This window comes from Pinus tabuliformis, chromosome X (genome assembly GCF_031772625.1).
Source record: "Pinus tabuliformis cultivar Carrire ecotype Pingquan chromosome X, CPIR1, whole genome shotgun sequence".
Lineage (NCBI taxonomy): Eukaryota > Viridiplantae > Streptophyta > Pinopsida > Pinales > Pinaceae > Pinus > Pinus tabuliformis.
The window spans coordinates 470,520,806-470,544,908 of record NC_142308.1 but is presented as its reverse complement, the minus strand read 5'-3'; the positions used below and the strand labels follow the sequence as shown (position 1 = coordinate 470,544,908).

Sequence of the window (24,103 nt, the reverse complement as noted above, 5' to 3'; positions counted from 1 at the left end):
CATTGGATAATAGTACTAAGGTGTTTCATGGATTTATGTGCCACTAATATTTATGGATTGTGCTACCAAGGAAGACTAGGGTTGAATAAAGTATTGGATATACATTGTTTTGTTGATGTAGATTGGGTTGAAGATATGGCTTGAAAAAGATATAAGTGGGAATATGTCTAATAAATTTGGAGGATCAACGAGTTCAATGAGCAAGAGATACTCTATAGTGGAATTCTTAACTAAAAAAGTTGAATACATGGAATCTTGTTATGCAAGCAACAAATAAATATGCTTATAGAGATTATATTCAGATATTGGGTTGGTACATGATGTAAGGATAGATTGTGATAGTCAGAGTGCAATCTTCTTGGTGAAGAACCTAGTTTATAATTCTAAGATAAAGCATATTGATGTTAAATATGACTTTGTGAGAGATATTTTTAAGACAAGAATACTGGTAGAGGTGAACACTTAGAATAATTTTGTAGATTCATTAATAAAATATATGAGCAATGAGAATTTCTCATGGTGTAGAGAAATAATCGGAACTACTTCCCTATATTGTTGATGAAGTTCTCATATGACCCCCTGTATTTAAAAAAAGCAACAAAGGAAGAATGTTGGGTATGTGTTATATTCTTTCAACAACTATCTCCATGTGCGATTTGTAGCATCGGTTGCATTATGGGGGTCATAGGGGGGCTAGCATGTCCCATTTTCTAGGGGTTTTGTGGCAGGGCACAATTTTTTTATTTATTTTATTATTATTATGAGAAAGTTTTTGTGTCTATTTTTGGCAATTTTTTTCTTCACTTTTAGTAGTTTTGCTGTAATAATCCCCGGTCATTTTGCAAAGTATGTAAATATTGTGCTATCGTCCCAGTCTTGGTACATTCAGGTATATAATGTAAATATTGTCCTGGCCACCTTGCATTTGTGGGGTCATTGTAAGTACTTCCTTAGTTTCCTATGTATACATTATGAATATAATAAATAAATCTATGCATAGATGTGTATGTAAACATGATTTAAATATGTAATTTTTATTTGGGAATAATGTAAATATGTAAAGTCATGTATATGGTTTTGTAAACCCTATATGGATATGGTAAATTTCAAGAAGATGTACACACTTGGCTATTGAAGACCCTATTTGGCTATTGTGACACATATTTATATTTCTAAAGATTAATTAATCTAGGCCTATTGATATAGCCCCAAGTTGTTTGAAAATTAAAGTCTCTCAATAAGGTTGAATTTCCCTACCTTAACATATACAATAATATAACTAATAAAAAAAGGTTGGGTAAAGCATAAAAAGGTCAAATTATATAAAAAAAGAGCGTGTTATTTTACTTCCTATTAGGAAAATTACTAAGAGGAGGCGGGTGGGGGGGGGGGGGGTTGAATCAATATTTTTAATTCACTTTAACTTTTCATTTCATATTCTAAATTTTGTACGTTATTTTTCTTTATGCAACCAATGTGTGTACGTGAATTCAGTGAAGGAAAACAACGTATATCCAATTTAATTATTTTTCATACTTTCCATATGATATTTAACTTTATCATTGCATTATTTATTTCATCATTCATTTATTATGCAATATAGAGTAGATAAATTACAACACATAAGAAACACATCAACACATATGAACACCAGGATTTTAGGTGGAAACCCAAAGTGGGAGAAAACCACCACTGTCGTTGTCTATGTCTTCTTCTTTTATTATAAAGAAAAAACTTCATTACATCTTATACTGGCGTGGACTCTTACCAGCACATAGGCACCCACCTATAGGGGGCTACAAGCTCCACTCGTTATCGAGCACCCACTTTAAGTGAGTTACAACCCCCTAATCTTGTTTATTAGCTCCTACTAGAAGGGAACACCTACCCCTTGAACAAATTTACAAGATACCACTGGAAGGAAGATTTGAGTCCCTTACTGAAGGATCCAACCCTCAATACCTCTTATGGACCATGTTTCATAATGTTGGGTGTGTGTTATATTCTCTCCATGATTAACCCCATGTGTGAAGTTAGGGGGTTATAGGGGGGGTGGTAGCCCCCCTCTAGAGGGTCTTCCTAGGAATTTTTTTTTGGACCCTATATTAGGTGGGCAGACCTACCTGTGGTTTTGTGCAGGGGTTTTGCACAAGGTTTTGGGCAACGATGGTTTTCAACCCATGGTATCTTGTAGACCTGGTCAAGGGAACTACAGTTATGTTCTAATACAGGGTTAATGAATTCGGGTTTATGGATTCTTAGGCATCTACACACACACACACATATACATGTTTATGTATATATATTGTAACATTGAAAATTCAATCTAGTAGTCCTAGTTTCAGATTCAGGGGAAAATCTCTGTGTATATTTGTTTTATGTTTTATGCTTTCACCATTGTTTATTTTCTATTTTTATAATTCTTATGCAGGTAATTTCTATATAAGGTTAAAACCTACAATTGGTATCAGAGGTGTTTCAACTTCAAGGGGACGCCTTTGCTGCTGAGGGGTTTTTCTTGGGCATGTGGTAGACTCTATTGAGTGGGAGATCTGCAGGATCAATTCTTGCGGTAAAAGAAGATGGCGAGCAGTGGAAAGATAAAGTTTGAGAAATTTAATGGTCATAGTTTTGAGTTTTGGAAACTAAATATGAAGGATCTATTGGTGGATAAAGATCAATGATATAGGCCCGGGTACTAAACCAATGACAACATCAGATGAAGATTGGATGAAGTTGGATCAGAAAACAAAGAGCACAATATGGTTGCATATCTTAGATTCAATATTTTTGAATGTATTAGAGGAAGATACGACGAAGGATTTGTGGGACAAATTAGGGACTTTGTACCAATCTAAGTCTCTGGTGAACAAACTGTTGCTACGAAAAAAGTTGTATAACGTAAGAATGAAGGATGGAGACTTGGTGACAGAGCATCTGAACACCTTTAATAATGTGGTAAGTCAATTGTTATCTATTTATATTAAAAATTCAAATTAAGATAAGTGCATCAGTTTGATGTGTTCTCTACCAGATTCGTCAGATAGTCTAGTTGTTGCAATAGGTAGTAATATAACTACCTTGAAGTTTGATGAAATAGTCTCATCCTTGCTATCAGGGGAGATGAGATGGAAAAATATGGATGGATAGAATGGAGATGCCTTGTCTGTATGAGGACGGTCCCATAACAGAAATAAAAATAAGTCCTCGAGTGGAAGATCTAAATCTCTAGGAAAACCTGTAAAGGTGTGATGGAAATGTGGAAATGAAGGGAACTTCAAAAAGGATTGTAGATCTAAAGCTCCTCAAAAAGGAAATGGATCTGATGATGCTTGTTTTGGAGAGGTGAAAACAACCTTAGATGAAGGTGGGGATGTGTACTTGGCTTCTTCTTCAAGTACATATGTAGATCATGAGGCATGGTTGATTGACTCAAGTGCATCTTCTCACTTCACTCCCCACCTGGATTGGTTTAGTGAATATGAGAAATATGATGGTGGTGATGTCTTATTAGGGGATGATAGGAAGGCTAGAGTCATTGATCATGGAAAATTCAAGATGAAGTTGCAAGGTGGAAGGATTAGAACACTTCCGGGCATTTTGCATATTCCTACATTGGATAGAAATATGATTTCTCTAAGCAAGATGGATGATGCAGGTATAAAAATAGTGCTCAAGAAATATACCTGCAAGATGGTTAGGGGAGCACTGGTTCTGATGTGGGGAGTTCGGGCTGGAACTTTGTATAAGCTTCTAGGTAGCACTGTTATTGATGGGTGCAACAGTTGTATGGTTTCTGAAAGTGAAGTAGAAAATCTAGTGGTCTCAGGAGAAAAGACCATGCTATGGCACCAAAGGCTTCGACATATTGGAGAGAAGGGCCTTTAAATGCTTCATGGTAATGGTATGGTAGAAGTTATGTCTAATTTCTCTCTGGATTTTAATTTCTATGAAAATTTTGTATATGGGAAGCAAAATCACATGAGTTTCCCTCTGGTACTAAGAGGGAAAAAGGTATATTAGAGCTTGTGCACAGTGATGTGTTTGGACCTGTGTCTATTCCATTACTGGGTAAGTCTGTGTACTATGTATCATTTATATATGAATTTTCAAGGAATACATGGATATATTTCCTCAGGAAAAAATCTGAAGTCTTTGACAGGTTTAAAGAATTTAAGGTTCTCGTGGAAAACCAGATAGAGAAGAAGATAAAGGTGTCGAGGAGAGATAATGGTGGAGAATTCTGCAAGAAGGAATTTGAATAGTTCTATAAGAAGTGTGGTATATCATGACAAAATACTACTCGATACACACCTCAACAAAACATATTTGCAGAAAGAATGAACAAGACATTGATGGAAAAGGCAAGAAGCATGCTCAGTGGTGCCGGTTAGGAGAAGAATTATAGCTAGAGGTGGTGGAGACGGCATGCTACCTGGTTAATAGATCATCTTCATAAGAATTGGAGGATAAGTCTCCATGTGAGTTATGGACTGGTAAGAAACCATCTCTTTTACATCTAAGGGTATTTGGATATGATTCATATGTACATGTTCTAAAGGAGAAAAGAACCAAGTTGGATAGTAAATCTGAAAGGTGCATCTTTATTGGGTATAAGGATGGTTTAAAATGTTATAAGCTTTGGAACCTAGAAACAAGGAAGGTTGTGTAAAACTGAGATGTCGTGTTTAGAGATGTGAAATATGTTATTAAACATGAATTCCTACCAAAGGAACCTGATAAGATAGAGTTTGAGCTAAAGGAGAAAGAATCAAACTCTACAGAAGAACACAAATCAGAAGATGAAGAGCCAAAAAATCTTGCTATGAGAAGATCAGTTTGAGAAAGAAGGAAATAGAAAGGTATAGTCCAGCTGCTTTCTATTCAAAATTTTCTTTATCTATTACTAATGATAATCCAAAAACTGTCAAGGAGGCAGTAGATTCAAAGGATGGAAAACTCTGAAAAGAGGCCACGCTTGATGAAATAACATCTTTGGACAAAAATGAGGCTTGGTATCTCATGGAGTTGTTGGCTGGAAGGAAACCCATTGGAGAAAATGGTTGTTTAAGAAGAAGATGAATGTAAAAGGAACGGTGGAGAAATACAAAGCTCGGTTGGAAGAAAAAGGTTATTCCCATATTTCAGGAATTGATTTTGGTGATATTTTTTCTCCCATTGCTAATGTAGCTTCTATTAGAGTACTTTTATCTGTTGTTGTTGCTTTTGAATTTGAGGTAGAATAGATGGATATGAAGACAACATTTCTTCATGGAGATCTGGAAGAAAAGATCTACATGAAGCAACCTGAAGGCTTTTCAGTGAAGGGCAAGAAAGAAATGATATGCAGGTTAAAAAAGTCTTTGTATGGCTTAAAACAATCACCAAGGATATGGTATCAGAAATTTGATACATTTATATGGGAACTTGGCTTCACCAGAAGCAAAGCGGATCACTGTGTGTATTTTAAATTAATTGGCGACTGTGTTATTTATCTGGTCTTGTATCTGGATGATATGTTGTTGATTGGAAATGACAAATAAGTTATCCAGGATTTGAAGACCCAATTTTCCTCCAAATTCGACATGAAGGATCTCGGTGCTGCAAACTATATTTTGGGCTAGGAAATTAAACGAGATCGAGCAAAGAGGAATATCTGGTTAAACTAGAGGAAGTTTGTCGAGACAATACTGCGGAGGTTTAATATGAAGGATAGTAAACCGGTGAAGGTTCCTATTCTTGTAGGTGTAAAGTTATCTATTGAACAATGTCCCAAGACACAAGAAGAGGAAGAGGACATGTCCCATGTTCCATACACAAGTGCATTTGGTAGCTTGATGTATGCAATGGTATGTACTAGACCAAACATTGCACATGTAGTGGGAGTATTGAGAAGTTTTATGTCAAAACCAGGAAAGGATCATTTGAAAACAATGAAGTGAGTTTTCAGGGATTTGTGTGGCACTAGTGATTATGGTTTGTGGTACCAAGGAAGACCAATATTGGATGGATTTTTGGACATCCATGTATTTGTTGATGCAGACTGGGCTGGAGATCTAGATTAGAGAAGATCTACAAGTGGGTATGTGTTTAACCTATTTGGAGGTGCAGTCAGTTGGATGAGAAAGAGACAGTCTGTAGTGGAACTTTCAACTATAGATTTAGAATACATGGCAACCACTCATGCACTTTAAGCAAGATACAACCCCCTAATCTTGTTTACTGGCTCCTACTAGAAGGGAGCACCTACCCCCTAAACAAATTTACAAGATACCACTGCAAGGAAGCTTTGACTCCCTTACTGAAGGATCCAACCCTTAGCACCTCTTGTGGACCATGTTTCATAAGATTTCAGACTCGATCTGTTATCACTCAGATTTTCCTTGAAGTTGTTAGAAGAAGGAAAGGGGTCCAAGGTAACCACAAACCAATATTTTAAGTACAAAATCTATCCAATATATACTCAAAGAGGGCTCTCTCTTTATGATTTAGCTTTGTTTATGAGATATTAGGCTAGTTATGAAAGCTTGGGGAGTTTTGATTTCGTTTGGTGGTGGAATTTGAGAAGAGATGGATAGAACAAGGTATTTTAGGCCATTGGTGGTGGAATTTGAGACCAGATGGATTGTATTGCTTATGCACCTCAAAGATGGCTGAGTCATATCCTTCTCTAAATTCAAACGATTCCCCTGATTGGGTTTGGAACTGTTTAAGTATGTGGGCCTATTGATCATCTTGGGATAAGAAAACTTCTCCTTCATCATCAAACCCCATGAAATTAATTTGAGTATGTTCTTCTAGGCCTTCAGAGTGGGAAGCTTCTGCATAGTTTTCCTGGAAAGGGAGTCTAATGTTTTGGTCAGGACCATTCTTTCTAGTTTTTGGGTTTTGATTTTTCCTAAAATTAGGATTTCTCCCTGTATTGGCTTGTTGGCTATCCCAAGGAGATTTCCTTTCAATTGTCTCCACTTTGTCTCTTAGTCTATCCATTCCTTTAATTATGGCATCTAGATTTTGTTCAAAGGGTGAGATTTCTTCCTTTAATGGTATCCTCCTTTAACTCCTGGCCTTAGCTCTTTTAGATACCAGGTTGGCTTCAACACTAACTGCTATGCTTTGCATATCTTCCAAAGTAGGGGGGGGTTTGTTCTCTCAGCTGGAAAGCCATATCAGAATCAAATCCATCTGGGAATTTTATTAAGGCTAAACCAAGTGGGGGTCTAACATCTAGTGGGATGGCATTATACACACAGTTGAATCTAGTACAATAGTCTTGGAAAATTTCTTGTGGTCATCTTCTTAGGTTTTCATAATCAGATAGAATCTAAAGGGGGTATTTCCTTTTCTCCCACTTGTTCAGGAATTGCTGATAGAGAGTTCTTAGGTTGTCTATACTATTTGGTGTTAAGGCTCTGAACCAGGTTATAACTTCCCCAGATAAACTTTGAACGAATATTCTCATTTTCACATCAGCAGTATCTATTTCATAAATTTCAAAATAATCAGTCATCTTCTTGGTGTGTTGCTGGGTTGTATAGGTTCTAGTGCCATCAAAAGTAGTGATCTTACTTTGGTAGTCCTGGGGCATGGCACCTAAGTTTGCTGGTAGTACTAGGGGAGCATATTGGTTGGCCATTGTTGTTGGTAATGGTGAAACAAAAGCTGGGGTTGGAGTAGCAGTGGATGTTTGAGCTGTGGATGGAGAGCTGGAGGTGATGGTTAGATGTAGAGTGGTTTGAAGTTGAGAGATATGAGGGAGTGATAATGAGATTGCAGAAGCAGAAGTGATTACAGATGGATTAGGGATTCCTTCAGTGGTAAGATCAGATTATGGTGAGTTCTGCAAATGTCTATCAATTGACAAATTGGCTGCTTGGATTTCTAGTTCTTGGATGAACTCTGGGTCTTGGACTAAGTCTACTAATTCAGAGTCGGATGAAGTCCTAAACAAAGAGGTTCCAAAGTACTCATCAAAGGGTAGGTCTTCGAGGTAAATCCACTTAACAGGACAAGATGAGGATCTGAATATGGGTCAAGGACTAACAGAACTTTCTTTTCTTCTAAGAATTCTGGGGATTAGATTGGGGTTTTCAAACACTTGTGGTGGATTGGGATCAGGATTAGCTCAAGTGTAACGAGTCCTTTCTGAAGCCAAATTTTTAGGTTTTGTTTTTGTTTTGTTAACAGATATCAAAACAACTTCTATGATTTCTTTAAGATTCTTTTAGATTTAAGGTTTAAATTTTCTTAAAGATTTGTTTTGACTGAGGAATTGTCCTTCCCTAGTATGGTCGCCACTATGTTATCACCGAGATTTTCCTTGAAGTTGTTAGAAGAAGGAAAGGAGTCTGAGGTAACCAAAAACCAATCTTTTAAGTACAGAATCTAGCCAATTTGTACTCAAAGAGGGCTCTCTCTTTATGATTTAGCTTTGTTTATGGGATATTAGGCTAGTTATGAAAGCTTGGGGAGTTTTGATTTCGTTTGGTGGTGGAATTCAAGAGCAGATGGATAGAACAAGGTATTTCAGGCCATTGGGCTATGGATTCAACTGAAGGATGGCTTAACTGGATCAGGTTGATTTAACAAAGGAGAAATTTCACAGGGCAAGATAGCTAAACAAAAGACAAATGGTAGCTTAAAATGGGTGGAATGGTCTTGAACAAGGAGGAAGGGCAATCAAGAATCCTTCAACAAAATCCAAGATGAAAGAAAGAGGGTGCTCATTAACAAAAAGAAATTAAGTATTCATTGTTAAATGGTCATAGTGATAAACTATGAAAGTTGGGAGCAGTTAAGAATTCCCTACCTATAATATCTTGGAAGAAAACATAAAGAAAATAAACGATTTTAAAGACAGAATACAGTAAAGCTTTTTCTGAAATATAAATTTTCATTTATCATTCAGATATGAAACACATATGAATATTGATTAAACTAGAAAAACTATAAAAACACAAGATATATAATACTTATTTGTTTCTCGTTTGACACAGGCATCCTGTAAAAGTCCTTTGCTTTATTACTTTGTTCCAGCTAGCCATACAAAAAGTTGTTCAACAACACTTCTATTCCAAAAGTAAATTATCTACAGAAATGTCTAAGAATCCACCCTCAGTACTTCGAATAAGGAAGTACTTATACAAAGTTTACATCAAAATATCTCCTAACTAAGACAAATACATTCTAGGAAAACTAAATATCTTTTACATGAATATAGAGACAGATGGTCTTGAAAGTAGAAACTGAATGTGAACTGATTGTTTCTGTCCCTATTTTTGTTGAAGGAGTTGGAGGCAGGTCCTATGAATATGCATCTTGTTGTCTTGCTCGTAATCCTGTGCTGAATAATTGATTTTAGCTTTTCACTGATACTCTTTTACCTGTGACTGATACTCTTTACCTGTTTTACCATCATTCATCCTTTTTTACCAAAATTGACTATGGTAAATACTTCAATTTACCTCACATTTTACCATGGTGAATCATAAGATGTCTGTCATGCTATTCCACCAATCATCTCTTGGTATTCTTTTCCTTGTCAATTTTCTATAGATTTCATTTGCTTCTGTATATTTTAAAAAAATTGGTTGCACTGGGAATAAGTGCTTCACTTCATGCTCAATGTAAAAAAGGATCTCCAAACCATCATAGAGAACTCTCCCTGTGGACAATGCCTTGATTGCAGATGAACTGGCCTAACTATTAGCTTGCTAATGTAATTTGTTGACATAGTCATCCTGAAACATTAGCTTGTCATTGATGACTAAAGGACTTGGGAGTCCTTTACTTTGTAAGATGCCAAATTTCTCCATGAACTCATCTATGTCTTCCTGCATATTTTGACATTTGCGTTCCAGGCCTTGCATTAGATTCCTTTTGGTCAATTATTTCGAGGATGGTAGTAGTTCTATCCTCAATGTTTAATTGTTCCAACCGATGCCTGTTTCGACTGTATAGAAAGTTTATTAATCTAATAGCTTCTTCAGGCTTCCCTCCTAGTTCTTCCCTGGTTTTTTCAATCTCTTGAAGAGAAACTTTCACTAAGTCAATTTCTTCAAAAATGATTTGAATTGATGACCAAATATCATTGATGGAATCAATGATATTGGTCCATAATATATTCTGATATGGCTCTCCTTCAATTGCAGGGGATTAGCCAACCCCAAAAAGCGTTTGGCTCTGAAAAGACTGATACATGAATCCAGATGTGATATTATATTCTTACAGGAGACCCTATGCACCTCAGAGGTGGTGGTGCGAACCCTACAAGCTCTTCACCCAGGTTGGATATTTCAAGGTATGGATGCAAGTGGCCGATCAGGTGGTCTGGCCATTGGCATAAATCCAAGAAAAAGCAGGCCTCTCTCCACATGGGGGGGCAGAGGATTCCTCGGCATGGACATTTTCTTGGGGGAACTGGGTTTCTCTATCCGGATTATTAACATTTATGGCCCTAACCTGAATAGGCTATCTTTCTGGCAAAACTTTCTGAATAGCAACCACATTACACAGAATACAGTGCTGGGGGGTGATTTAAACTTCTCCCTGGGGGTTGGAGAATCCTGGGGACATCATGCACAGATTGATCCTATCTCTGAACAGATGAGTATGCTAATTGATGCACATAGGCTTGTTGATATTCCTATGAATAAGAAACTTCCAACTTGGCACAATCAGCGAACTGGGGAGGTAGCTCTGGGGCGGCGGTTGGACAAGTTTCTGATGCATGAGGATCTGATTCCATTTTTCCCCTATATAGACAATGGGTCAGTACAGGTGGACTTTCTGATCATCTCCCGATCCTCCTACAGGTCAGCGATGCAAAAATCAAGCCCCGATCCCCATTCAAATTTTTTGTTGGATTCCTACAAGATCCGGATTACATTAATATGGTCTCGGAATACTGGGGATCGCAACCTCCTCTGAGAGAGCAACGAACAGTGGTGGATTTTTGCGATAGATTAAATGAGATAAATAAATTGACTGAGACCTGGGCGAGAAGGAAGCGTCTCAGCGATGAACAACTGCTTATTGATACTGAAGCACAGATAGCTCAATTGACGGATGAAAAGGGGACTAGCTACCTATATGATGCATCGAAATCTTTGCTGAACCAGCTGATTGGGAAAAAATCAAAGATTCTACAAGAAAAAGAGGAGTTGTGGAGGATAAAAAGCAGAGCCATTTGGCTCAAAGCTAGTGACAGTAATACCAAATATTTCCATAACCTTGCGAATGGCAGAAAGGCATCAAACACTATTTGGAAATTGCCATGTGAATCCGATGGTTGGGCTACCACGCACCAGCAACTTGCCAAATTGGGGGTTTCACATTTCAAGCGACAATTCACTGCTCCGAATGACATCAATCTTCCAGACATCATCAATCTTGCCAGCCATTTCCCTAGATTTGTGGGACAGGAGGATTTTGAAGACCTCACTCAACCTGTTACCAAACAGGAATTGGAAAGCACCCTCAAATGGTTCAAGAAAGATAAGAGTCCGGGGCCGGACGGATGGCCAGTGGATTTCTATCTGGCTTTCTATGATCTTCTGGGTGAGGACTTATTGGAGGTCATTGAAGAAAGTCGGATCACAGGGCACATCCATCCCCCTATGAACTACACCTTCATAGCCCTGATACCCAAAACAGATGACCCTACATCCTATAATGACTTCCGTCCTATTTCTTTATGCAACTGCCTCTACAAAATCATTTCTAAAATTATTGCAAACCGCATCAAACCTATCCTGTCCTCACATATTTATGCTGAACAGTTTGCTTTCCTCCAAAATCGCCACATCCAAGAGGCCATTGGCACTGCCCAGGAAGCTTTACACTCCATAAAGCATAAGAACCTCAAAGGCATATCTCTTAAGATTGATCTTGCAAAGGCATTTGACAAGGTTAACTGGCTCTATTTGAAGATGATTCTCACCCATTTGGGCTTCCCCCACATTCTTATAAACTGGATAATGGGATGCATATCTTCTGTCTCCTTCGCTATCCTCATCAATGGCTCGGCCTCTGCTCGCTTCAACATCAATAGAGGAATCAGACAAGGCTGCCCTCTATCCCCACTCCTCTTTCTTATTGTCATGGAAGGGCTTAGTAGGCTTATTGCAACTGCAAAAAGGAATGGCGATTTCAGTGGACTCAAAATCATTGAACATTATTACCTCACTCATCTACTGTTTGTTGATGACATCCTAATTTTCATGAATGGAAGTGTCCGGGACTCCATTGCCCTAAATGACATTCTCCAGCTATTTTGTAAGGCTATGGGAATGGTGATCAATAGAGAGAAATCAACCAGGTCCACGGCGGGGTGCACAAATCAGGAATCTCAGCTGGTGGCTCAGCATTTCCCTTTTCTGGAAATCAATTTGTTGGAAGGCATCAAATACCTAGGATTTAGACTAAAACCAGATGGTTACAAAATAGAGAACTGGTCTTGGCTCATCAACAAAATAGAAAAAAGGATCAATTGCTGGCATCATCGTCTCCTATCTAAAGCAGGTAGACTTCTGTTGATTAAATCTGTTCTCGAGGCTACTCCAGTATACTGGATGTCCCTCACATGGATCCCAAAGGGCATTCTCCAAAGAATTCAACAAATATGCAACAAATTCCTTTGGAATGGAAATAAAAAAGGGAAGATATTTGCCTGGACGCGATGGTCCTTGGTCACTACTCCCAAGAGATGGGGAGGGTGGGGCCTTAAACCTCTCCCGGACTTTGCCCAAGCGTTGACAGCCAAGCAGGGCTGGTTATTACTCAAACAGAACAGTCTATGGGCGGAAGTTATACACCAGAAGTATATTTGGCCCTCGAACATCATCGACTGGATCCGAAGGCCTCATTGGAACCGACAGGGCATATCAGCGATTTGGAAGGCCACTCTAAACGCTATGCCTCTTATTAGAGATAATCTTTTATGGCGTATTGGTAATGGCTCCTCAGTCCGCATTGGCTTCGATCCTTGGCCAGGCTCAGGAAATGCGCACATTCTACTGGAAGGGCTGGTTCGATATCTTAACAGCAGGGGCATTAAATATCTTGCGCAGATAGGAGATCAGCAGCATTCCACCATATTCTCACAAGCATGGATAACAGACCGACAGTGGCAACTGACAGAAGAATGGAATTCTAACTGGAAAGATTACATACAGGCATTAACAGAATCACACATCAGACTCAAAGAGGATGAGGATGAGCTAATCTGGGCTGTATCCAAATCTGGTCATTATGTGCCGAAGATCGGATACTACAAGCTGATTGAAGCAAAGAATCCAGACACTCATAAAAGCTGGTGGTCCACTCTCTGGCACCTACAAGCTCAACCACGAACTAGACTTCTTATGTGGAACATTCTTGCAGATAAATTACCTACTGGATCCAACCTCAGGAAAAGGGCTTTTGCTGGACCAACATGGTGTGTTCTTTGCAGAAAAGAGGAAGAAACTTCCCCACATCTATTTCTCACCTGTGAGGTCACCAAGGAATTATGGATACAGGTCACCCAGGCTCTTAATATAAATGAAGTTTGGCAGGGGGAAGATATACCTTCGGCTTGGGAACAGTGGTGGAACGCAGTGGCATCAGGAAAGCCCAGGAATTTACCACTTTTGGTGTCCTGGTATATCTCGAATAGGTGGAATGCAATCATCTTTGAGGATTGCATTGCAAATTGGAACCTTCTCCCCCCTTCCATATGTGTGGCGTATATGGAGATACCCTTTGAAAACAAATAGAAAACCCCCAAGTCCATTATGCCAGAAATCATAAACAAGGATATGCCGTGGGCATATTTTGATGGGGCAACTCAGAGACAAGGCTGTGGGGGGGGGCATACTTCTTCATCTTTCAGACTCACACTACTTTCATCTGAGATTGGGACTCGGTGCAGGTACAAAAAACCATGCTGAACTAATTACCCTGAGACATCTCCTTTACTTTGCTTTGTCCAAAAACTGTCGACAACTACAAATTTTTGGGGACTCAAAGATTGTGATTGATTGGGTTAACAACAAATCCATCTGTCATGCATATTCATTGAAGCATATATTGGAAGAAATTGTTTTTTTCAAAACACATTTTGACCAGATAATGGTTTCTCACATTTACAGGGAAAGAAATACAGATGATGACGGGCTCTCGAAAGAAGCGGCGGATCGCCCTCTAGGTGATTGGCTGATCGAGGAACACAATCCAGAAGGGATGCACAGATTCTACCATAGACCATATATTGATGGCCTCCCTCAGGGTGGCGATGCCCCCATCTAATTTTTTCTCTTCCATGATACTTATTGTATATATAGCAGTTATTACAGCTCAGATGTTTTTGCACCTGTATAGCAGTTATACTTTACAGATCTGATTTTTGTATAGAGACAATTGCACTTCTTTGCGGGATACTGAACCACCGTATCCCTGTGGGTACTTATATGTAATTTTGCTTTTTGAACAGTGGTGAAAACCACACTACAGCATATGCCAATGGCATCAACAACATGTAATTTCTTTTAATAGAAATTATGAATTTTCTTCTTCGGAAAAAGTGCTTCACTTCATGATCAATGTAACAAAGGATCTCCAAACCATCATAGAGAACTCTCCCTATGGACAATGCCTTGATTGCAGATGAACTGGCCTGACTGTTAGCTTGCTAATGTAATTTGTTGGCATAGTCATCCTGAAACATTAGCTTGTCATTGATGACTAAAGGACTTGGGAGTCCTTTACTCTGTAAGATGCCAAATTTCTCCATGAACTCATCTATGTCTTCCTGCATATTTTGACATTTGCGTTCCAGGCCTTGCATTAGACTCTTTTTGGTCAATACTTTCTTTATTTCGAGGATGGTAGTAGTCCTATCCTCAATGTTTAATTGTTCCAACTGATGCCTGTTTCCACTGTTTAGAAAGTTTATTAATCTAATAGCTTCTTCAAGCTTCCCTCCTAGTTATTCCCTGATTTTTTCAATCTCTTGAAGAGAAACTTTCACTAAGTCAATTTCTTCAAAAATGATTTGAATTGATGACCAAATATCATTGATGGAATCAATGATATTGGTCCATAATATATTCTGATATCAGGCAAAGGCTTTTCAAATGTAAGGTCCTTTTCCAGTCTTTTAATCTGTTGGGTCAAGCCTTTGTTTTTTCTCATCTCTTCTGCAAAATTGAATTTTGATACATCATATTTTTGCTCTAAAGTAATGAATTTCTCTTTTAATTTTTGCAGTTTAGTGACTTGGAGCTTCATTTCCTCCATGGACTTCATCAACTCTTCTGTGCTCTGATTTAAGGTTCCTGCCTCTGTTGCTTCTATAGTTGCAGTTGTGGCCAAAGGGACATTTGGTGCTAAAGAAGTTGCCAATGTAGAAGGGACTACTATAGAAACCACTGACACTACATTTTGAGGTTGTGTGGTCAACTCACTCTGCCTGTTTTGTAGTGTTTTCTCTAATTCTTGCTCTGTCTCTTTTAGTTGCTCATTTAGCTTAAGGACCAGGTCCATAAGCTCTACTTCATTTTTCTTCTCAATCACTTCAGCAGTCTGAGGGTGAATGAGTGGTGGAAATTTCAACTGCTTTCTCAGTGCAGCTATATCTTCATTCTTTTTCTTTATTAGGCTCTCTGCAGCCTTGATATCCTTTGGGTTATGGCCCAACTCAATAATCAACTCCTCCAATGATTTGATTATGTTGTCCTTTGCCTGTGAGGAGGCATTTTCTAGTTTCAATTGGGCAGTAGTTTTGTTCAATAAATTTTGCAACCTATGTGCCATCATTGTTTTGCTAGTCAGTGTAGAATAAACCATCTCCCCTATTTGTTTATGCAGTTCTATCTGATCTATGGGGTGGATTTCTTTAGCCAAGACCTCAAAATCAGTCTTGAGGTAGTCTGCAAATGACACGGGTTGTTGTACTGTGGGCTTTAGAAAGCTCATCTGTATTTTTCCCTCTTTGATGTCATAAGCTGACATCAATCTGGTTTGATTTGTAGGGGCCATCTTCAAGTATTGAGCATAGGCTCGGGCCTTAAGCTGCTCATTTTTGGTCTTTATCTCCTTTAATTTTCCTTTTATGTCTATGATATTCTCAAATGAAGATCTGAAAGATGAAACTTCTACACTCTGTTGTCTTTCAAGCTCTTGTCTTTGTGAGCTAGAAGGTGTCCCACCTGTTGGGAATGTATGTAGACTGTCTCCACCTTCTTTTCTCAAAATCCCTGTTGTTTCCTCAAAGAATTCTTCCTCTGAATATGGATTTAGCATGTGCCTCTTAGCATGAGACTGGTCTGGAGGACCACTGGCAGGGGTAGCTGCTTCCCTGACTCTTTTCAAGTTCTTTTCCTCATTCAGAGGAGTCTGCACAACTAGGGTATTTCCCATTTTAACCTAAGCTAGAAGAGGTTGTGGTGGAGCTTGTTCTTCAGAGATTTCAGGCTACTCTGACACCTCTGGTTGTTCTGATGTTTGTGGTTGTCTTGATGCTAAAGCATTTGTTCCCTGGTCTTGTTCCTGTGGTGGTTCTACTGGGGGAGCACTAGTTTCCTTTGTGTGCTTTGAGAAGTCTCTGTTGTAGAGGCACTAGGCTCTGGTGTTGGCCTTTGAGTAGATTCAACTGGTACCTGTTCAAAAGAGTCTAGGTCAAGTCTCTTTTCTAAGTCTTTCATCACATTCTCTACCTCAACTTGATCACTATCTATTTCAACTAGAGTTCCTTCCCTCCATTCATCCATATTTGCATACTGTTCTATCTCAAGGATTCTGTGATGGATATATGGTGACAACTTATGTTTCATTCTCCTATCACAAATGAAACCTTGTGGGTCATATCTCCAAGCAAAGCTTTTCTTCAGTCTCATTATTGTTTCTATGATTTCTTCTGCTCTTTTCCCTGCTTCTCTATTGTTGCACACAAATGGGCCTAAGTGGTATTTAATCCTCAATTGGGATTTCTTATTTTCCTTGGTGAAATGAATTTGATCAGAGTTTAACATTTGCCTATAATATTCCAAGGCAAACAATCTCATAGGAACATACTTAGGCAGCTTGAAAGGAGGGAGTTCACAACCATAGGTTTAGATCTCAGTGTGATTCTGATACAAGTACCAGTCACCTATCTTGTACTGCTTTGACAGTTGAAGGATTCTCTTGATCTCATCACTAATCCTAGGAGGAGGACTTCCTGTCAGCATGGTGATCACAAGGTGGACAAACTAGTCAATGAATTCATTGTATGAATAGGGACAAGTGTATGAGTAGTGGAAGATGGAAGTCCAAAAAATGACTAATATGGGATTACCCTTTGTATGCTTGAATACCTTTTCATTTTCTAGCCTCATGAACTAGTCATGGATTTTCTCAGAAATGAAAGCAGCATAGTTATATTTGACAGCAGGAGGTGACCAGGGATAAAAATGGACATTAAAACTAGAGTCAATTCATCCACATACTCACTAGTATTGAAACCCATGACTGTAGCAATCATATTGACTATATTTTTGCCTATCTCTCTGAAGAAAGATGACACATAGGGAGGAGGATCTTTGGGTTGATGTTGTTTATCCATAAAATCTTGGAAAAGGGGACTGAGTTCAGACTGGGACATTTTAGAAGCTTTCTCTAGTAATTCCCCAAGGGAAATGGGGGTGAGGTCTTGACCAGGTTGAAAATGTAGCATTTCATTGATTGAATTTGCAATAATTGTGAAGAGAACAGTTTGATTGGGGGACTTTATTGCTATGAGGGTGGGATTATAATTGGCTTGACATTGATGGATAATGTCAGGGAAAACGTGCACAGAGGGGAGCATGTACCTTGGGAGATTTGATTCCCAAAGTCCTATGGTATCAGAGCCATTCATGTAATTGTCCCAGCATTGACAAAATACTTTCAAGGAGCTTTTATCAGTTTCAAGGTCTTTTATTTGAAAATCTTTATCTACTAAGGGTAGATAATCCAAATCTCTATGAGGAGTAGTGATAGGAGGTATATTGAGGGCCACGGGGGTTTCCATTTCTGGTTCTTGTGGATTCAAATATAAAAATGGGGTTTTCAAGTAGAGTTGGTGAAAATGGAGGATCCTGGGAGTCTTCAATTTTAAATTCCACAACTTAATTGTAATGAATTTTGGGGTTTTCAATGTAATCACAGAGGAAATCAAGTATTTACAGGGTTTCTGGAAGGAAACTGGTAAATATCTGTATTTAAGTGATGGGCAATGGAGTGCAGGTTCACTGGGTGCAAATGGTGGACTGGAGCGGCATCAAACTGCAAATTTCAAGGTGGCTAACGGTTGGAGTATGAGCTGGTCGACTTCTACATTATGGTTGCATGCATGAGTTTTCAGAATAAGGATGGAAAACTATTTTAACTTTGCTTTTATGCAAAGTCAAAGCTTTTAGTGGGTTCGTGATATGGACAGGTGGCGTCAGCGGGGAGGCAACTTGACATTTTGTCGTTAGTGGGAGGCGGTAAGCAAGTTTCATCGCATCGTTGTTGGAGGGTAAGTGGTATTTGGGCAAGACCGCGTGATTCCATACGCTGCTTGACACGTAGCAACGGTACAATTCATGAAACTGCTCACCATCGCACACTAAAAGTCGACCACAGAGGCCTGTGCGATATGTGTGATGACTGTCGGATCTGCAGGATCCGATCGGACGGTGGTCAGGGAGATGAAGTGACTAGAAGATACGGAGGGCAGGCCCGATATAAATTAAAGAAATTAATCATATTAGGGGTGATTTGATTGGTTATCGAGTTATTAATTCGTTCGAATGACGTAATTAATCCTCATTAAATGGTGGTGGGGTCGGGTTCTTAATTAACTATGGATTAGTTAATTAATCCCGTTTATTTTATTTGTTTTATGGTTATATTTAACCGAGGGGCGGGATATATAATGATTTGGGGTTCTGTATAATAATATAATATGGGCGTGGGTAATTTTGTTTTATAGGGGAATTATATAATAAACATTAGTGGTTAATATGACAAAAATGAATGGGAAAGCGCTAAGTCCAATGTTTTCCAAAAGTGTTTCATCGTATAACATATTACTTAGGCTAAAGTGTATAAAAGGGTTTTTATGCAGATTTATTTCAATTTCCCTAAGTAAAATAGGATTTTACTTAGGAAAAGTTTTATCAAAGGAATGAGTGATCTTATTAGAGTGGGGGGGGGGGGGTAATGTTGATGAAAGGGACTTAAGTACTTTAGGCATTTCCAATTATTGGGCCGAGGGTCCAGTCCCTCCAAAAGTTAGAGAAATGCTCTGAGCCCCTCTAACTCTGGCAATTACCTTTAGCACTTAGGGAATTAGTGAAGATTTTAGGGGAATGAGTAGGGAAGTTAATTATTTTGACTTTGAATGTTGATGTGCCTTTCCATGTGATACATGCCTTTGCCTAGTGATGAAAGTAAAAGATTTAAACATTTAAACTTATCATTCACCACATATTTATTCTGCAACCATCATCTACTTACCCTACCTACTTTATCCTAGCATTTTCACTTCTTTATTAGGGTGCACTTAGACTGGCAAACCCTTATCAAACTTTCTTTTCTTTTACATGGTGATGCCTATCTAAGTCTACACTTATTACATCCAAGGGCTCAGATTAAACTGTTGAGCTCCTTTTTCACTCTACCTATCTACTTATCTGCCAATTTTACACTGTTTGGTCATATCTTTATTCTCTATTTCTAAAACATGAAATTGAAAACATGAAATAACCAAGTTTAAATTGTTTGGTTACCATGGATTGTGGCATAAGTAACAAGTTGCACACAATCATTATTGTACAAAGTAAAATAGTAGTGGCATTTGGTCTTGCACACTTTCCTGGTCTTTTATTTTTGTTGGGGTTCATTTTATTTCATTTTTTGACCTCTTTTTTATTCTTTTCACCCTTTTATTCTTTTTCTAGGGTATACCCTCTTTATATTTTTTCCTATCTCTGTGAAGAAAGATGACACATAGGGAGGAGGATCTTTGGGTTGATATTGTTTATCAATAAAATTCTGGAAAAAGTGACTGAGTTCAGACTGGGACATTTTAGAAGCTTTCTCTAGTAATTCCCCAAGGGAAATGGGGGTGAGGTCTTGACCGGGCTGAAACTGTAGCATTTCATTGATTGAATCTGCAGTAATTGTGAAGAGAACAGTTTGATTGGGGGACATTATTGCTCTGAGGGTGGGATTATAATTGGCTTGACATTGATGGATAATGTCAGGGAAAACGTGCATAGAGGGGAGCATGTACCTTGGGAGATTTGATTCCCAAAGTCCTATGGTATCAGAGCCATTCATGTAATTGTCCCGACATTGACAAAATAATTTCAAGGAGCTTTTATCAGTTTCAAGGTCTTTTATTTGAAAATATTTATTTGCTAAGGGCAGATAATCCAAATCTCTATGAGGAGTAGTGATAGGAGGTATATTGAGGGCCACGAGGGTTTCCATTTCCGGTTCTTGTGGATTCAGATATGAAAATGGGGTTTTCAAGTAGAGTTGGTGAAATGGAGGGTCTTGGGAGTCTTCAATTTTAAATTATGCAACTGAATTGTAATGAATTTTGGGGTTTTCAACGTAATCACAGAGGAAATCAAGTATTTATAGGGTTTTTGGAAGGAAAATGGTAAATACCTTTATTTAAGTGATGGGCAATGGAGTGCAAGTTCACTGGGTGCAAATGGTGGACTAGAGCGGCGTTGAACTGCAAATTTCAAGGTGGTTGACAGTTGGAGTACGAGCTGGTCGACTTCTACGTTCTGGTTGTATGCATGAGTTTTTAGAATAAGGACAGAAAATTTCTTTAACTTTGTTTTTATGCAAAGTCAAAGCTTTTGGCGGGTTTGTGATATGTACAGGTGGCGTCAGCAGGGAGGTGACTTGACGTTTTGTTGTTAGCGAGAGGCAGTAAGGGGGTTTCATCGCACTGCTGTTGGAGGGTAAGTGGTATTTGCGTGAGACTGTGTGATTCCATACGTTGCTTGACACGTAGCAACAATACAATTCATGAAACTGCTCACCATCGCACTCTAAAAGTTGACCACAAAGGCTCGTGCGATATGCGCGATGACCGTCAAATCTGCGGGATCTGATCGAACGGTGGTCGAGGAGATGAAGTGATTCGTAGATACGGAGGGCGGGCTCGATATAAATAAAAGAAATTAATCATATCGGGGGTGATTTGATTGGTTATCAAGTTATTAATTAGTCTGAATGACGTAATTAATCCTCATTAAATGGTGGTGGGATCGGGTTCTTAATTAACTACTGATTAGTTAATTAATCCCATTTATTTTATTTGTTTTATGGTTATATTTAACCAAGGGGTGGGATATATAATGATTTTGGGTTCTGTATAATAATATAATACGGGCATGGGTAATTTTGTTTTATAGGGGAATCATATAATAAACATTAGTGGTTAATATGAAAAAAATTAATGGGAAAGTGCTAAGTCCAATGTTTTCCAAAGTGTTTCATCGTATAACATATTACTTAGGCTAAAATGTATAAAAGGGTTTTTATGCAGATTTATTTCAATTTCCCTAAGTAAATTAGGATTTTACTTAGGAAAAGTTTTATCAAAGGAATGATTGTTCTTATGGGGGGGGGGGTAATGTTGATGAAAGGGACTTAAGTACTTTAGGCATTTCCAATTATTGGGCCGAGGGTCCGGTCCCTCCAAAAGTCAAAGAAATGCTCTGAGCCCCTCTAACTATGGCAATTACCTTTAGCACTTAGGGAATTAGTGAAGATTTTAGGGGAATGAGTAGGCAAATTAATCATTTTGACTTTGAATGTTGATGTGCCTTTCCATGTGATACATACCTTTGCCTAGTGATGAAAGTAAAAGATTTAAACATTTAAACATACCACATATTTATTCTGCAACCATCATCTACTTACCCTTCCTACTTTATCCTAATATTTTCACTTCTTTATTAGGGTGCACGTAGACTGGAAAAACCTTATCAAACTTTATTTTCTTTTACATGGTGATTCCTATTTAAGTCTACACTTATTACATCCAAGGGCTCAGATTAAACTGTTAAGCTCCTTTTTCACTCTACCTATCTACTTATCTGCCAAGTTTACACTGTTTGGTCAGATCTTTATTCTCTATTTCTAAAACATGAAATAACCAAGTTTAAACTGTTTGGTTCCCATGGATTGTGGCATAGGTAACAAGTTGCACACAATCATTATTGTACAAAGTAAACTAGTAGTGGCATTTGGTCTTTCACACTTTCTTGGTCTTTTATTTTTGTTGGGGCTCATTTTCTTTCATTTTTTTACCTCTTTTTTATTCTTTTCACCCTTTTGTTCTTTTTCTAGTGTATACCCTCTTTACATTTTTTGATTTTTTTATTTTTTTATTTTTTTTAAATGTGGAAAACCTTTGCAACAAGGTATGAACATATTTCAAAGCTAAACCAAGTCAATCATGATATATGACACCTATTGGTATAGGGGCATAACAGAATCCACCTGTCTCTAACAAACATCAAAATATGTAGGCCACCATTCATCATATTTTCAAATTGGACCCAGACCCAACATTATGTTCAATACTAAACTGAAATACTGAATCTCAAAATCTAAATCACTACAACACTGTAAACCAACTGAACATTGAATTAAACCAATCTTAACCAACTATTGCAACTAGATAAAATCAATGCAAAACTAATGCAATAAATAATGTGAGATATAAATAGACATTATTGAAAGAAAACAACAAATATAACATAACTCATCAACTGTCATAATCAAACAACACTGCAGATAATGTGTAACAATTGCATACATATCTCAACATACTGAAAAAACTCAGAATATATAGATGACTCAACAAAAACAGATCTGCATATGTGGTGGGTTGCAGTATTGCAGCAATAATGCTACAACTCCTAGGGCTCCCTTCTTTACTTTTATCAACTTGGTAGTTCGTAAAAAACTTGGAAGCGACGGTGTTATATGCACAAGTACTAGCTCTTGCCGCAGCTGTCACTGGATCAACTGGCACAAGTTCGCTAGGAGCTTAAGCCAACTTCTATGAGCTCTCAAAAGAAGCTTTTAATGGTGATGGATGAAAGCTAACTCAAAGGAAGCTAGTCTACTTGCAGAAAGAAGTTGAAAGTGAAAAAGGAATGCAAACCCTAGCAAATCCTAGTTCTAAAGACTAACCCTACTGGTGCAACTAAAAGGATGAAAGCTACAAAAATGGATGCCATTTACTTCTAGAAAGGTAAAATGCATGTGACTAAGCTACTTCTGAAGAGAAATATGAAGGAAACATCTTTTTGCATTTTTGAGTAATTTGGCAAAATTATTTTACATGTGCTTTAACTGTTTTTGACTGTGAAAAGGTTGATTGGCGAAAGGAAATGGAGTAGGTGCTTGCAGGAGGTTGGGAAGGTTAGAAGAGGGTCTCACAGGTGCTCTGCAAGTTATTTCCCAAACTATTCAAACAAAGACTTGGAAAACCAAAGACCTAGCTATTTTAACCTAATCTGACCTAAATATCAGCAAAGAAAATGAACAAAAGTTTATTTGCAACGAAATCATGTGAAATAGTTATGCAAACTAAGAAATCATGAACCTAAGCATGTAACCAGAATTGGTATCAACTTCTGCAAATGAGAATCTAACACTAACAGTTGCATGATGAAGCAAAGACAATGTTTTTGGTGGCGGCAAGGACACCTTGGTCTCATCTCATGGCCCCACAGAGGGAGAGGTGAGATCAGGGGTGCTTGATGGCCTTTCTCTGAAGATATTCTCTGTTATTAACCTATCAAATCAATCTGAACATGAAAAGCATTTTTAATCATCAACAATGACCTAGGTAACCAAGCAAGACTGTAATTTACTTAACAGAAATTATTTTGCAAAGACATTAAAAACATATAACAGTACACGAAGGAGACCTTGGCACTTGGGTTGGGCCCAACCCCAAGAGCTACAAGCTCCTAAGAAAAAGCTCAGAATTGATGCCAAATGAAATTGCTTTCCATTATTCAAAAATAACCATGTCACAAAGAAAGTTGTACAGCAGAAGCTACAAAATGAA

The 24,103-nt window shown here is 38.1% G+C and overlaps 1 protein-coding gene across 1 annotated transcript in view; it reads left to right on the top strand.

Annotated features, from left to right (window-relative positions):
- The first annotated feature begins 10,892 nt into the window (after positions 1–10,892).
- LOC149140713 (uncharacterized) overlaps positions 10,893–24,103 on the top strand; it is a 75,521-nt gene continuing 62,310 nt past the window's right edge. The window contains exons 1-4 of the mRNA XM_089451050.1: positions 10,893–13,642; positions 14,133–14,188; positions 18,169–18,299; positions 18,440–18,520. Coding sequence (XP_089307176.1) covers positions 10,893–13,642; positions 14,133–14,188; positions 18,169–18,299; positions 18,440–18,520 — 3,018 coding nt within the window. The remainder of the gene's footprint in view (positions 13,643–14,132; positions 14,189–18,168; positions 18,300–18,439; positions 18,521–24,103) is intronic.